At 39.8% G+C, this 16,747-nt stretch overlaps 2 protein-coding genes and 2 long non-coding RNA genes across 4 annotated transcripts in view; 1 reads left to right on the forward strand and 3 right to left on the reverse strand.

Annotated features, from left to right (window-relative positions):
• The window catches only part of LOC146988843 (uncharacterized), a 46,827-nt gene that overhangs the window by 27,790 nt on the left and 2,290 nt on the right, over nucleotides 1–16,747 (forward strand). The gene's annotated exons all lie outside the window — the stretch shown is intronic.
• LOC146988846 (5-hydroxytryptamine receptor 3A-like) lies at nucleotides 370–2,760 on the reverse strand. Its single transcript, XM_085775285.1, has 4 exons — nucleotides 2,611–2,760; nucleotides 1,654–1,864; nucleotides 1,344–1,553; nucleotides 370–674 (listed from the first exon to the last, which is right to left on the reverse strand). The coding sequence occupies exons 1-4, from the start codon at nucleotides 2,758–2,760 to the stop codon at nucleotides 370–372; spliced, it is 876 nt and encodes a 291-aa protein (XP_085631411.1).
• LOC146988847 (uncharacterized) lies at nucleotides 2,943–4,730 on the reverse strand. Its single transcript, XR_015035724.1, has 4 exons — nucleotides 4,569–4,730; nucleotides 4,439–4,483; nucleotides 3,243–3,349; nucleotides 2,943–3,112 (listed from the first exon to the last, which is right to left on the reverse strand). It is a non-coding gene; the product is annotated as an uncharacterized LOC146988847 (long non-coding RNA).
• On the reverse strand, nucleotides 10,667–16,713 carry LOC146988848 (5-hydroxytryptamine receptor 3A-like). Its single transcript, XM_085775286.1, has 9 exons — nucleotides 16,692–16,713; nucleotides 14,921–15,081; nucleotides 14,780–14,824; nucleotides 14,389–14,495; nucleotides 14,091–14,260; nucleotides 13,758–13,918; nucleotides 11,782–11,992; nucleotides 11,472–11,681; nucleotides 10,667–10,971 (listed from the first exon to the last, which is right to left on the reverse strand). The coding sequence occupies exons 1-9, from the start codon at nucleotides 16,711–16,713 to the stop codon at nucleotides 10,667–10,669; spliced, it is 1,392 nt and encodes a 463-aa protein (XP_085631412.1).

The following is a 16,747-nucleotide window of genomic DNA, read 5'->3' on the forward strand; positions in this document are numbered from 1 at the left end:
GTATAGTCAAGTCTAGGTTAGGATAAAAACATGGGGCTTAACTCTATCACTAAAACCACTGCAAAATAGATTGGATAAGGCCATTTGACCTGAGAGTGTTTACAATAATAGATGTTGATTAAATAATAGGTTGACAATAATCAGGTCTCTTGTGGTAATTATTTCTCCTGTTCTATCTGCTAAAAAAAACACTTAATTGTTTGGTTCCATTGTAAGTCAAACCACTGTGATCCTTAATGTGGATAATGCATCATGAGAAGCCAGACAAAGTGTTGTCTGAAATCTCTGAAAGTACTAAATAATACTAACATTTAAAAACATGTTTTAAACAAGAAAAACAAACAAAAGTCACATCCTGTCAAACATTTACTAATCCTCTTCCAGGTTATTGTTCCAGATCCAAATAGATACGATGGTGATGAAGCTGACAGAGATGAAGATAAGGTACAAGCCGAACAGCAGGCGGTCAATGACCACCCCGATCATTTGCCATTCCTGTGAGGTTTTCGTCCCCTGGCAGTGTTCGTCAATCCGGTGGCGGATAGCCATGAGATCTCTGCTCAGTTTCCTGAGTTCCTCCAAGGCCAGCTCTGGAGGAGCTTTGTCCTGAGGTGTGTCAACAGAAATCGTCTGCAGTTCCCTTGAGGATATGTTGCCTCCATTCATTGCGTTTTCTGTCAGAAATCAAGAGACAGTTTTAAAATTAAGTAGTTGAATGAAGCAAATTGTCAAACAAACAACAACCATTAAGAACAACACAATAGACTGTTGCTTAAGGTGCATTCCTGGGGTGCGTTGGCTTTATTCTGATTCAGGGGCTAAAATTGTTGCATTTTTATTTTGGGTAACAGCTCAAAGCGGTAAACAAATGCCATGTGTGAACCACGTGTGTTCTCATAGGTCAGAAATCGTATCCGGAAGGGGAGGGGTTTACCTGGAAAAATCGAATGCCATGGAATACAGTTCTCAATGGGCCTGAAAATTAAAACCCGACCTGGCCTGAAACCGCGGTTAAAACCCATAACCGACACCAATCCCAGTCATTTGAACCATGGGACGTCAGCACAGCAGTTTGTCGTGTGTTTTGCCGGTTGCTTAGTAGATTACAGTCTCATTGCCAGCCCCCCGCTTCAGGGCTTGAATGAAGTTAGCCAAGACCACCCCCCTCGTGGCAATCTCGGCCCCCTTGTTTCATCCCGCATCTGAGCACGATTGCTGTGTACACATATAACCAAACAAACTGATCTTTGGGGTTTAACGCTCCCTGTTTTGGAACAACTGCTCCAAACGAGCCAGGTCGGAATACACCCTAAGTAAATACAAGCTCAATGATAAAAATATACCTGTAGAAAGTGGGCGAAGGCAGACTGTCACTCGGTTGCTCTTGTTTTGTGGGGGGAGAAAAACAACAATGGCTAGGTATCGTAATACCAGAACGCTGAGCCAGTGAGGAACTGCATTGTACTGGTTGGAGCTGAACTGGATGTTAGTGATGAACACAGTCTCCAACAGGCTGCCCACCATCAGAGCGAGACTGACTGAGAATAGGACATCTGCAGGAAACAACAAATGGGATGGTTAAGAAATGAGGAGGTATTTTTAATTCAGCCTTTTTTTCATCTTAAATTTACTTGAATAATAGGGGTCACTCACTCATGAGAGGTGTTTGGTCCCCAGTGACTGGCAGCAGGTCGTTCATGATGAGCAGGAACACGGTGTAGCCCAGAATGAGGGTCATCTTGAAGGCGGATCGGTCCACACTTGCAGGTGGCAGCATGAAGCTGAAGAGGTCCAATGTCATGAGGAAGCAGCTGGGGATCAGCAGGTTCACCACATAGAGGATTGGTCGGCGTCTCAAAATGATCTAAGGATGAAACACAAGCAGAGAGCTTGAGATCCAGTCTCTGTCTCTTTTTTATTACCATTTACATGCTTCCACTTACAGATAAAACCTTTATTCTGTTTTCTAAACAACCACAGCTGAACTTAGAACTTATTAATTTAATTTTAAATGTTTTTTTTCTCATTGTGTTGTTTGTTAGTGATATGTATATTTGGCTGTCTCTGTTTTCCAGTGTTAAAAAAACTTTGAGACGGTACTAGCTGCTTCATTGAGACTGTCTAATTCTTCTACAAACAAAAACTTCAGAAGAATGATATCAAATATTAGTGGCACAAATAAAATTAAGTTTTACACAGATTATTTGCGATATAACAGATTTAAAGGAGACATATTACGCCCCTTTTCTTCCACAAATCAAAATAGTTCCCAGTTGTCTTAAAGACATGTCTGTGACATGCTTCGGTCAAAATACCCCAAGGATCAAACATCACAGCTCTCTTTTCATCCACTTAAAATATAACTGTTCAGAATGGCTGGTTTCAGTGTCTGTCCCCTTAACGCAAATGAACCACTGCTTGCCCCGCCCCGCCCCGCCCCTTCTACCGGTACTCACAGGTAGGGGTGGTATTATGCAAATTCGAAAAATAAAGACATCATTGTCAGACAACCTAGGGAACAGCTCGTAAAACCACATGGATTTCAACCTAGGCAGCCTGCAAATTACAGATTTTTTTTACTGTAAAACTGTTAAAAATAAAATTGCTCACATAGAATACGATCTCAGAGTAGGATCCATCAATTATCTCCACAGTAGATGGCGCTGCTTTAATATCTGCAAGCTCCCACTCCCCTTTTGTGCGCAGAACTGCTTTGGACTCGATCAGGATTTCCTCAGCAGTGCCACGTTGGAACATCATTATGTCTCTAGCTATAAAAATAAAATCAGTTAATAAAAATCAGCAATCACCAATGACTGACCGTACAACTTTTCGTATTCAACATTCATACTGTTTACCAAGGTAAACAAAATAACCACTCCCCAAATAAACCAAGAAATGTGAAAAAAATACATGTAGTGTTGTTTCCTGGGCAGACTTACCCAGGTGTAGGTGTGGTCCAAAGCTGAGAGAGCAGTTCTGTATATCAAAGGGGAAAGTGTAGATTTCTAATCGACAGGAACTGACCACTCTGATTGATTTATCATCAAAAACACGACCTGTGTTGTATAAGTAGACCTCGGGAGTTTTGGGAGACTTGTCCTCATCCATGCTGTAAAAAAATACAATAATAAACATTTAAAGTGCGCATAGATCATTTCCGAGGATACTGAAGATATTCCACTCGTATGGCTCTTGGGTTTAGTTTTTGTGTGTGCTGTGTTTGCATCTTTTTAACTCACAACTCAGCAATGTGGATATCAGGGACCCAAAGCTTCTCCCGAGGGATAGAGACTCTTTTAGTTCCACATTCCTTCTCATCCCAGCTCAATCCCGCTATATCCCACTCCTACATTGAAGATAGATATTCAGTTTAAGCTACATGGACAAATATAAACCCTTATAAAGATGGTTACACAGCCAGGTTGAAAGCAGGGCAAGTTGAAAGGCCATGGGTAGATGGATTTTGGTTGCTGAGAACACAGAAGTGGAGTAGAGCACGCACATCCAAACACACTACAGGTGCCGGACCAACAAACAATGGACGATCAACGTTTCTGTTTAGAAACGTTGATTGTTCCACAATAAACAATAGAGGAGCTTGATACAGAGTGCGGACTTCACTTCTTTTTTTCTTAGATGGATTTTGGCCTCATTTGAATTGATTTTAGGAGGATTTGTCTGCCATCCATTTGCCCTCTCTATGGCCTTGTTACTATTAACATGGATCTTAAGTGATTCGATCACAAGCGGTCACCTAGAAGTAGCTACGTCTGTTGACACCTGCTTTAAAATTAATCTCCACATGTGTCTTGATTGACCACTTGTGATCGGATCTGAGTTCCTCACCTCACATGCAAATTAACAGGTATGTGATGTTCTTAGGCAAACAATAAACAAGTCTGTTCTCATTGTGCTTGTGTGTGAGTGAGAGATAGAGAGCGAGAACGACTTGGAGAGTGAGTGTAGGAGTCGAATTTAAGCACTATTTATGTATTATATATATATGAAATAGTCAGTATCTTTGGTTTATTATGAAACTGTCGGATTGCACAGTGGTGCACAAGTTAGCACCTTTGGCTCTCACCAAGAAGGTTTTGGGTTTGATGGATGGATGAAACTGTGGTGGGACAAATTAGATTGCGGCAAAAGACATCAGTAGAGTAGGCGGGCCTTCAATGTGGCCAGGATGTATTAGTGTAACCCTAAGCCTAACCCTGCAAAAGGAACATGGACAAATGGTCGTCTCCAAATGTTATAATGTGGTCCAGCGAAACTGGATCTGAAATTAGTCTTGATCCTTTATAGAATGGGAAACAAAGTTTCCAATTCAGCTACATTTCTTCATCTTTTCTTTTTTTTCATTTTCAGGAAGAAACTCTATAGAATTATAACCATAAGAATGTTCTAAAAACACTGAAAGTACTCTGAAACTTACCAAGATTTGCCATAGGAATGTAGTCAAGGACTGGGCTTTTTCATTCTATGGATGAAACATATGATTATTAATTATGACTACAATTTGTTACAGTGTACAGTGTAGATGTTTGTGTGGCTCATGGACTCACCACTCCTAAAATTCCCGCCACAGTAATATCGACTGTGACGTTCAGTGTATCTGAAAACCTTTTTACAGGTCGCAGTAGTTTTCTAGGAAATAATTCCCTCTCAAGGGCAGCAAACAGGGCTTCAGGAGTCGGACTGGTGCAGTTCAATGCCACAACAAAACCTGAATTCAAAATGAGAAGAGAACAGACCAAAATTATTAGTATTATTAGTATAATACTACTACTAATATTAATATTATTGTTGTTTTTTTTGTTTGTTTTTAATTTATCACACCTATTTGCTCTGTATTGGCAGATCTTTCTTTGTATGCTGTTTAGCCGGTTATCTCTAACTGAAGTGATGCTGATAAAATCACCACCACCATTTGCTTTGTTCACTTTGTTTTAGGTGTGACACAAAAGCATGTCATTATGTCAGCTTGGCGAGTTAGATTTATATTATTTTTCTTCTGAGTGTAGCTGTTAAAGGCTTGAGCATTTTTAGGGTGACAAATTGCCATGAAATTAGGTACACACATTTTTCTCCCTCTCAGGGTGAATTGTAATAGGTTCATTTCATCTAACACATTCATATCGGGTCAAAATTTTAACCGGTGCATGGCCCAAAACCTGCAAACTAATCACATACTGTAATTACAGCATATTAGTGTTAATATTTAACTCATGGCACTTTATACTACCTCATAGAATGTTGCTATGCTAATTTTGATTAATAATTGCTAATATATTAAATTAAGCGTAGCGTTAGTTCTGGCAGGCCATGACGTCAAGCTCTTAATTGGCACAGCATAGCTGTCGTCACAGGTGCAGATCAACTGATGACTCAGCTGACTCTCCGTGGCTGCTTCCTATTGGGGAACTGCATTCAGAGCGCGCTATTTAAACTGCTCTAGCCCGACGTCACGTCCCTTGCTGCTACTGCTTCCTCTGCCGGCTTTTTGCAACCCACCTCCACCCCAGCTCCTCCTGTCATTGTATTCATGTTGGTTGCTCTGCTCTGTCTGGGTTTTCTTTGCTGCTGCGCTCCCTGCTTATGCCGTTCATGATGGCTCGTGAAGGGCAGGGAGGTGCTCTTCCTGCCTCAGGCTTTCCACGCAAGCGCGTGGAAGAGCAGGGGGTGCCAGAACAGCACGATACCGCCAAATAAAACTTGTGCAAGTAATTAAATATTATTTTGACATAGTGGTCCTGACAGAACTGTAGTTGTTTAGGTTTGAGATTTTACTTCTCAAAATTTTCCGCTCTCTACTACTGTCTTTTTTCACAGTTAATAAACTTCTCATTACAGTGTTCATTAATGTCACACAAAACCCTATTAAAAATATTCTGTCATACATGTAAATTAAAATCAACTTTCATCCATCATCACAATAAAACACAAAAACCTCACTGTACACCAGTTTTTTGTTTCCTTCTAGTTTGCATTTTCCTTCAAATCATCAGAGTAAAGTTTCAGAAACATTAACATCAATCTGCTTCAGTCTACTGGCTGATTTCTAGCTTTCAACACATCATCTTGCTTTCTATTTATCAACTTAATGAATTATCAAAATTACTTAGTCCTTACCGTGAAGCAGTAAAAAACAAATGAAGGTAAGCCCAGCACTCTTTAACTGTGTCATCTTTTCTTTGTGAATGCAAGCACTTCAGTGAGTTAAAGGAAAGCGTCAACAGTCTAAACAAGTGGTGCATCTTGTTTCTGATTGGCTGAATACAGGCTCACCTCACTCTGTTTGCACCTTTTACATAAGTTAGTTTATTTTGGCAGTTTTCCAGGCCTGAATTAATATTTTAAACACACAGCTCAACATACAGTTAGTTCAGTTATACAGTTAGTCTTAATCAGCACTCAAATTTAAATCAACATCAACACATTAAAAGGCTCAAGTGAAACTCATAGAAATTGTCTTTGAGAACCTAAATGTATGAAGGTTCATCTCAGCATTGTGTACCTGTATAGTACAATACGCAGTCACAAAAATATTCATTGTGAAGTATTACCTCCTCTGCAGTCACATTCACTAATTTACTAATTTATCTAAATAGATATAAATATGTAGGGGCACAAACAAGGGACAATTTTCATGAAGTCGACAGCAGGAAATTGATACTTTCCTACAGTGACAGACATACTTTAACTGTTGCACATATTAATGTGAAAATGAATTATGATGGAGACAGTTATGGTATTTCACATCACAGAACTACAGCCCTGCACTTAATGGACTTTTAGCTTTAGGGGAAAAAGAAAGACTAAGGACACATGGACTGCATTGTGCTACAAACCTCCAGGGAGGACAGATAATTGTGGGTGTAGGTGTTTGGAAATGTAAATATTTGTTGCTTAACTGATGGTGCAAATGTCAAGCTGGCACCTTCAGGGTCTAAAGGATCATCCACATCAGGATGGCACAGTGGTGCACAAGTTAGCACCTTTGGCTCTCAGCAAGAAGGTTTTGGGTTTGATGGATGGATGAAACTGTGGTGGGATAAATTAGATTGCGGCAAAAGGCATCAGTAGAGTATAGGCGGGCCTTCAATGTGGCCAGGATGTTTAGGGGCACAAACAAGGGACAATTTTCATGAAGTTGACAGCAGGAAATTGATACTATCCTACGGTGACAGACATACTTTAACTGTTGCACATATTAATATGAAAATGAATTGTGATGGAGACAGTTATGGTATTTCACATCACAGAACTATAGTCCTGCGCTTACTGGACTTTTAGATCACACACCACACAAAGGTTTGAGACCAAGTCATTGAAATTGTTTTGAAGCGCATTTACCATTGAATGCAATGCATTTGTGGACTTATGGTTTTCACAAAGGCACATCTTTTTTTTAATACTAAATTTGAAATATGTTCCCAGAACGGCAGATCAACTTTATTAAATATTAATGTGACTATTTAATACAACCCAGGAACTTTTTATGACTTCTGAGTCCGTGTCCCTTATTTTTTATTACATAAAATACAGTACTGGACTCAATTTTCTTATCCACTTATGAAAAACAGAACATTGTGTATTACAGACAGTGTTAGTGTAGTTTCAGAATATTTCCAGATAATAGAGATTATTGTAGTACCAATGGTTTGTTGGAACGTATAAATATTTGTTGTTTAGACAGCCAAGGAGCAGGAGTTTCCTGGTACAAAAGGTGGAAGCAGCTATCTGGCTGCAGGGTATTGGTATCCTAAATTTACAAGAACTTTGTGCCACATTTCCCGTGTCTGTGGAGATGAAATAGAAAGCAATAAATGCATAAAGTCATCATTTTAAAGGAAAATAAGAATCACGTTGATAAAAAAAAAAAGACAGGCTATTTAAAGCAGAAGTAAGCGGAATGTTTGTGTTAATATAAGTCTTAAATAGTTATATCTTCCTACAGCAATCACTTACATAGAGTGTTTGGTCCGAAACACGGGTCTGTCAGTCACTCTGCTCTGCTGTAAGCCGAGGAGAAAACTTCTTGTATACTTCCTTGTATCCTACAACCTTTATCCAATGAGGAGAGAGAACGGCATGAAGGGCTGTGTGTGCAGCCAAGGGATGCGCGTGAATGTGGTGACGTAGGGACGAGGACCAATAGATCCATGACGAAGGCGGGGACTGCTAACTCCATCGTCTGACAAGAAGTTAGCCAAAACGACCGGATCACTTACTTCTGCTTTAACTTTGTTATATAAATCAACCACTTTGGATTTTTTGGGACAAGGAGGATAGGAAAATGCAGAAATATGAAACAAAAAAACCCCAAGAAAAAAAAATTAAGAGGCACATTCGTATGACAGCAGGAACATCCTGCATGATGGTACCTGTGTGCAGTGCCATTTTACAGTGCATGGTGCAGTGGTTAGCACTTTTGCCTCTATGCATGCAAGAAAGTTTTGATATTCCTGGACAAGGCACTTTTCTGTTTGGAACGAATTGCTCATTGGTGTGAATCTAAGTGTGTGAGGTTGTTCATCTCTGCATGTCACCCCAGAAATAGGCGACTTATTATACCCTGCCCTTGCTCTGTGTCAGCTGGGATTGGCTCCAGCCTCCCTGCTACCCTGCATATAAACATGGATGGATGGATGGAAAAAAGAATGGCACAAAAATAGCAGCATACTGTAGCACAATTTATTTTCTACACAGTTTAATTAGGTTGATAGTGGTCTATGTTCATTATCAAAGACTTGTTGCAAGTTGTTTCCTACAAGCATGACAGCAACATTTGTTTTATGTCAGCGATTATAATAATTTCTACATTACTCATTGTCACTAAAACCAATATTTATTCTTTGATATCCACCCTGGGACGGTTGACGTTTTTGGTGTCAGGGTGACAAAAAAAAGAAACAAATCAGAACTACATTTTAATAGAAAAGAACTGAGATGGCTTTGTTAATGAATGCCATGACGGAAAAAAAACAGGTATAACCACTTTCAGAAATGATATGTTCCTTTACCTGCCAAGAAAATGTGGCATAAACAATAATTGTGTCATCAAACTTAAGAATAAATAGACATAGACATGTTGTCAATATCTTCATGTTGATAAGATGTAGCTCAGGGCAAATATGATTCTATGATTAACACACATGGATATGTTTAATTTTAACAAGTTCAGATATGAGCAGTGACGGCTGGTATCAATGGGCTAGTGGGGCTAAGCCCTCCCTGCATTACACAACAAAAGATGAGGAAAAAATATTATATAGCCTACATTATATTCTCTAAATAACATACAAAAGATTGTTCTAAGTCTTAGTAAAATCGGAACTGGCAACAATATTAAATAGTTTCAAGAAAAACACAGGATATCTCTAAATGGGCTAATTTTAATCAGCCCGAGCTCACCGAGTCTGCCCTCATTCATTTTCCGACTGTGGATGATTGACAGGTGCCATGTCCCGCCCTCGCCATTGACCGACTGTTGGGGCTAATTTCATTCAGCCCACAGGCCGAGCGGTTCTGACCAATCAGCAGCGGGCTGACGCAGGGTCAGTGATTGACAGGCGTCATGTCCCGCCCCATGGTTCACTTGGTCATTGGGGCTAATTTCATTTAGCCCAACACCGCTGTTTTCAGACCAATGACAGGAACCGGAGGAAAAGTTGTGTTGTTGTGGGAGGGAGAAGACAGAAACAGCGGCGCTAGGCGCTAGCATCACAGGTAGCATTACTTTGCTGCTCTAAACTGTCTTTGCTAACATGAATGAAGTGGAGAATCTAGTTTCTAAACTCACCGGGAGCACCAGACTTAAATGACATGGCGATAACAGACCAGAAAGGCCGTAGATATGAGCTGCATATATCGTCTTCTTTATTTATTTATTTATTTTTTAATTGAGCAATATCGTCGGGTGTGTGTGCGTGCGTGCGTGCGTGCGTGCGTGTGTGTGTGTGTGTGCGTGCGTACGTGTGTGTGTGTGTGTGTGTGCGCGCGCGTGCGTGCGTGTGTGTGTGTGTGTGCGCGTGCGTGCGTGAGAGAGGGAGAGAGAGAGAGAGAGAGACTGTGTGTGTATGTGTGAGATAACCAGGTGAAGTTTTTTGTTTGTTTGTTTGTTTTGGACTAGACCCTTACTTAATGCAGTGTGTAGGCCTAGTTAGTTGCTATACTTTTGTGAGATGGGATAACCCTAACTTTTAGCTGTGTTAACCATTTAATGGGTATAATTTATTTATTAGCCCACCCAACTAATTTGACCACCAGCCGCCACTGGATATGAGATGAGTATAGTCAAGTCTAGGTTAGGATAAAAACATGGGGCTTAACTCTATCACTAAAACCACTGCAAAATAGAGTGGATAAGGCCATTTGACCTGAGAGTGTTTACAATAATAGATGTTGATTAAATAATAGGTTGACAATAATCAGGTCTCTTGTGGTAATTATTTCCCCTGTTCTATCTGCTAAAAAAAAACACTTCATTGTTTGGTTCCATTGTAAGTCAAACCACTGTGGTCCTTAATGTGGATAATGCATCATGAGAAGCCAGACAAAGTGTTGTCTGAAATCTCTGAAAGTACTAAATAATACTAACATTTAAAAACATGTTTTAAACAAGAAAAACAAACAAAAGTCACATCCTGTCAAACATTTGCTAATCCTCTTCCAGGTTATTGTTCCAGATCCAAATAGATACGATGGTGATGAAGCTGACAGAGATGAAGATAAGGTACAAGCCGAACAGCAGGCGGTCAATGACCATCCCGACCATTTGCCATTCCTGTGAGCTTTTCGTCCCCTGGCAGTGTTCGTCAATCCGGTGGCGGATAGCCATGAGATCTCTGCTCAGTTTCCTGAGTTCCTCCAAGGCCAGCTCTGGAGGAGCTTTGTCCTGAGGTGTGTCAACAGAAATCGTCTGCAGTTCCCTTGAGGAGATGATGCCTCCATTCATTGCATTTTCTGTTTCTGATTAAGTATAAGTTGAATGAAGCACATTGTCAAACAAACAACAACCATTAAGAACAACACAATAGACTGTTGCTTAAGGTGCATTCCGATTCAGGGGCTAAAATGATACAATTGTTGCATTTTTATTTTAGGTAGCAGCTCAAAGCTGTAAACAAATGAGACCGCGGTTGAAACCCGTAACCGACACAATCCCAGTCATTTGAACCATGGGACGTCAGCAGTGTGTCGTGTTTTATCGGATGCTTAGTAGATTACAGTCTCATTGCCAGCCCCCCGCTTCAGGGCTTGAATGAAGTTAGCCGAGACCACCCCCCTCTTGGCAATCTCGGCCCCCTTGTTTCATCCCGCATCGGAGCATGATTGCTGTGTACACATATAAACAAACAAACTGATCTTTGGGGTTTAACGCTCCCTGTTTTGGAACAACTGCTCCAAACGAGCCAGGTCGGAATACACCCTAAGTAAATACAAGCTCAATGATAAAAATATACCTGTAGAAAGTGGGCGAAGGCAGACTGTGACTCGGTTGCTCTTGTTTTGTGGGGGGAGAAAAACAACAATGGCTAGGTATCGTAATACCAGAACGCTGAGCCAGTGAGGAACTGCATTGTACTGGTTGGAGCTGAACTGGATGTTAGTGATGAACACAGTCTCCAACAGGCTGCCCACCATCAGAGCGAGACTGACTGAGAATAGGACATCTGCAGGAAACAACAAATGGGATGGTTAAGAAATGAGGAGGTATTTTTAATTCAGCCTTTTTTTCATCTTAAATTTACTTGAATAATAGGGGTCACTCACTCATGAGAGGTGTTTGGTCCCCAGTGACTGGCAGCAGGTCGTTCATGATGAGCAGGAACACGGTGTAGCCCAGAATGAGGGTCATCTTGAAGGCGGATCGGTCCACACTTGCAGGTGGCAGCATGAAGCTGAAGAGGTCCAATGTCATGAGGAAGCAGCTGGGGATCAGCAGGTTCACCACATAGAGGATTGGTCGGCGTCTCAAAATGATCTAAGGATGAAACACAAGCAGAGAGCTTGAAGGTTTAAGCCAGATGAATATTACCATTAATGACTGAAATCTTTGTTGTGTTGAGATCCAGTCTGTCTCTTTTTTATTACCATTAACATGCTTCCACTTACAGATAAAACCTTTATTCTGTTTACTAAACAACCACAACTGAACTTAGAACTTATGAATTCAACTTTAAATGTTTTTTTCTCATTGTGTTGTTTGTTAGTGATATTTTTATTTGGCTGTCTTTGTTTTGCAGTGTTAAAAAACTTTGAGACGGTACTAGCTGCTTCATTGAGACTGTCTAATTCTTCTACATACAAAAACTTCAGAAGAATGATATCAAAGATTAGTGGCACAAATAAAACTAAGTTTTACACAGATTAATTGCGATATAACAGATTTAAAGGAGACATATTATGCCCCTTTTCCACAAATCGAAATAGTTCCCAGCTGTCTTAAAGACATGTCTGTGACATGCTTCGGTCAAAATACCCCAAGGATCAAACATCACAGCTCTCTTTTCATCTGCTTAAAACAGCCCTGTTCATAACGGCTGGTTTCAGTGTCTGTTTTAAATTATAGATTTTTTCTTTTCAATTGTTAACTCATTGAGTGTCCTTGACATACGTCAATCAAAATACAACGCTTGGGTGCCATTGATGTACTATATATACGCCAAACGCAGTTTTCTGCGGCTGGTAAAGGGGGGCACTGTCGCGATCACTGTGAGTAATTTTGGGGCTTCTGGGATACGTAGAACGAAGACTGTAGATCAGAGCAAGAAGTGAAGAAGAAGACGGGCGCGATCGGTAAGGAGATAAAAAAGTTGGAAAAAGTTTCTGTTTCTAGAGAAAAACGACGGGCAGAGCCTGGAACAAGTGATCAGAGGAGGCAGGAAAGGTAAACTGAGATCAGCACCAAAATGCCCAAGCAAAAGCGGATGGCGGAGTCGAGGGGTCAGTTTTGCCAGCGCACACTGGAAGAAATGTTAAACTTCTGTGAACCGGTTGGTGTCTGAAACCGACCCCGAATATACGTAGTGACGACAAACCGAGAGATCAGCGCGGTGAGATCGCCTGCCGCGTCCAGCAAAGAGGCTGAAGAACACCATGACGTCTCCCTCCCTACTTCAGAGACGGACTTTTCAGACCCAGACTCAGGGGATGCAGCAGGAGGAGAAGTAGGAGAGGGTGAAGGGGGAGGGGGCAGCAACTGCAGGAGAAGTAGGAGAGCAGGCATCACTCTGCAGTGTAGGACTCCTACTTGTTGTATTTTAGTTGTTGTTGTTTTTTTATTGTACAATGAAAAAACATGTGAAATGAAATGTTCAGATGTCTTACATGTTTTTGAAGCCAAAATTAAAACGGATAAATCACTGTTTTTCTTGAGAGACTCTCTTTCACAAAAATGCATTTTTCTCAGTTTTCTAGAAAAAAAGTGGTCCTTTTGGTGCAACCAGGCTCTATTCAACTTAAGATAAATCAAGAATGGAACAAGGTACAAACAATCCCCCCCCCCCATAATTAAATAGAGAGTCTCCTCTTTCCTTTGAGCTACTTGGTGTTTTCAGAGTCATAGTACAAAATATTCTATGGGTCTTTAAATATTACTCAAATGGCCTGAAACGCTGGCACAGGGCACTGACCATTTTATAAAAGGGCTGGCACTCAAGTGTTAAGCCAAACACCCAAATATATGTCAAAGAGGAGTGCTAAATAGTTCAGTTTACTGTAAAACTGTTAAAAATAAAATTGCTCACATAGAATACGATCTCAGAGTAGGATCCATCAATTATCTCCAGAGTAGATGGTGCTGCTTTAATATCTGCAAGCTCCCACTCCCCTTTTGTCTCCAGAACTGCTCTGGACTCCATCAGGATTCCCTCAGCAGTGTCACCTTGAAACATCATTATGTCTCTAGCTATAAAAATAAAATCAGTTAATAAAAATCAGCATTCACCAATGACTGACCGTTCAACTTTTCGTATTCAACATTCATACTGTTTACCAAGGTAAACAAAATAACCACTCCCCAAATAAACCAAGAAATGTGAAAAAAAATACATGTAGTGTTGTTTTCTGGGCAGACTTACCCAGGTGTAGGTGTGGTCCAAAGCTGAGAGAGCAGTTCTGTATATCAAAGGGGAAAGTGTAGATTTCTAATCGACAGGAACTGACCACTCTGAGTGGTTTATCATCAAAAACACGACCTGTGTTGTATAGGTAGACATAGGGAGTTTTGGGAGACTTGTCCTCATCCATGCTGTAAAGAAATACAATAATAAACATTTAAAATGCACATAGATCATTTCAGAGGATACTGAAGATATTCCACTCGTATGGCTCTAGGGTTTTGTTTTTGTGTGCTGTGTTTGCATCTTTTTCACTCACAACTCAGCAATGTGGACATCAGGGACCCAAAGCTTCTCCCGAGGGATAGAGACTCTTTTAGTTCCACATTCCTTCTCATCCCAGCTCAATCCCGCTATATCCCACTCCTACATTGAAGATAGATATTCAGTTTAAGCTACATGGGCAATTAGGATGTATTTGTGTAACCCTAAGCCTAACCCTGCAAAAGGAACATGGACAAATGGTCGTCTCCAAATGTTATAAAGCGAAATTGGATCTGAAATAAGTCCTAAATGCAAGTGCATTCACACCTGATCCTTTATAGAATGTGAAACAAAGTTTTTTTTTCTCCCTCATTTTCAGGAAGAAACTCTATAGAATTATAACTATAAGAATGTTCTAAAAACACTGAAAGTACTCTGAAACTTACCAAGATTTGCCATAGGAATGTAGTCAAGGACTGGGCTTTTTCATTCTATGGATGAGACATATTTATGATTATTAATTATGACTACAATTTGTTACAGTGTACAGTGTACAATGTAGATGTTTGTGTGACTCATGGACTCACCACTCCTAAAATTCCCACCACAGTAATATCCACTGTGACATTCAGTGTGTCTGAAAACCTTTTTACAGGTCGCAGTAGTTTTCTAGGAAATAATTCCCTCTCAAGGGCAGCAAACAGGGCTTCAGGAGTCGGACTGGTGCAGTTCAATGCCACAACAAAACCTGAATTCAAAATGAGAAGAGGACAGACCAAAATTATTATATATGAATATTATTTTGTTTGTTTGTTTTTAATTTATCACTCCTATTTGTTCTGTAGTTCTTTGGCAGATCATTCTTTATATGCTGTTTAGCAGGTTATCTCTAACTGAAGTGATGCTGATAAAATCACCATCAATTTGCTTTGTTCACTTTGTTTTAGGTGTGACACAAAAGCATGTCATTATGTCAGCTTGGCGAGTTAGATTTATATTATTTTTCTTCTGACTGTAGCTGTTAAAGGCTTGAGCATTTTGAGCCTAGGGTGACAAATTACCATGAAATTAGGTACACACATTTTTCTCCCCCTCAGGGTGAATTGTAACAGGTTCAGTGATCTTTAAATATTTCTTCTAACACATTCATATCGGGTCAAAATTTTAATCAGTGCATGACCCAAAACCTGCAAACTAATCACATAATTACAGTGTATGGGCATGCCTGTGTTAATATTTAACTCATGGCACTTTATACTACGTCATAGAATGTTGCTATGCTAATGTAGCTGCACACCTTGGTCTTAACATATGTTGTACTTCTCCTTATTTGCTACTCACTATATTTGCTGTAGTTTTTTAGATTTGAAATTTTACTTCTCAAAATGTTCCACTCCCTTCTATTACTACTGTCTTTTTTCACATAGTTAATAAACTTCTCATTACAGTGTTCATTAATGTCACACAAAACCCTATTCAAAATATTCTGTCATATGTAAATTAAACTTTCATGCATCATCCAAATAAAACACAAAAACCTCACTGTACACCAGTTTTATGTTTCCTTCTATCTAGTTTGCATTTTCCTTCAAATCATCAGAGTATAGTTTTAAAAACATTAACATCAATCTGCTTCAGTCTACTGGCTGATTTCTAGCTTTCAACACATCATCTACCGTATCTATGTATTTATCAACTTAATGAATTATCAAAATGACTTAGTCCTTACCGTGAAGCAGTAAAAAACAAATGAAGGTAAGCCCAGCACTCTTTAACTGTGTCATCTTTTCTTTGTGAATGCAAACACTTCCATGAGTTAAAGGAAAGCGTCAACAGTCTAAACAAGTGGTGCATCTTGTTTCTGATTGGCTGAATTCAGGCTCACCTCACTCCTTTTGCACCTGAATCATTATTTGCTTACATGTCAAGTTTGTCAAAACATCAGTCCTTTAACGAGGAAAAGTTAAAATGAAACAATGGTGTCTGCTGTTTTCTTTACATCATTAAATCATATTACTGTTTTACATAAGTTAGTTTATTTTGGCAGTTTTCTAGGCCTGAATAAATATTTTAAACACACAGCTCAACATACAGTTCAAGTATACTAAATAGATATAAATATGTAGGGGCACAAACAAAGGACAATTGTCATGAAGTCCACAGCAGGAAATTGATACTTTCCTACAATGACAGACATTCTTAAAGCAGAAGTAAGCGATCCGGTCGTTTTGGCTGACTTCAACTTATGTGAATGAAACTTGCTTGTCTGGTACAAGAGCTGGAAAAATACCTCAAGCTTCGACGCTGTGTGTACACAACATCGTCATCACAGTGTGATGTCACAAAAATAAAACTCACATAGGCACTTAAAAAGCTCCATAATCATACAGAGAATAATAACAGAAATTATATGC

Source organism: Trachurus japonicus, chromosome 4 (assembly GCF_045865225.1).
Source record: "Trachurus japonicus isolate A0001 chromosome 4, Traja_1.0".
In the NCBI taxonomy this organism is placed as follows: Eukaryota; Metazoa; Chordata; class Actinopteri; order Carangiformes; family Carangidae; genus Trachurus; species Trachurus japonicus.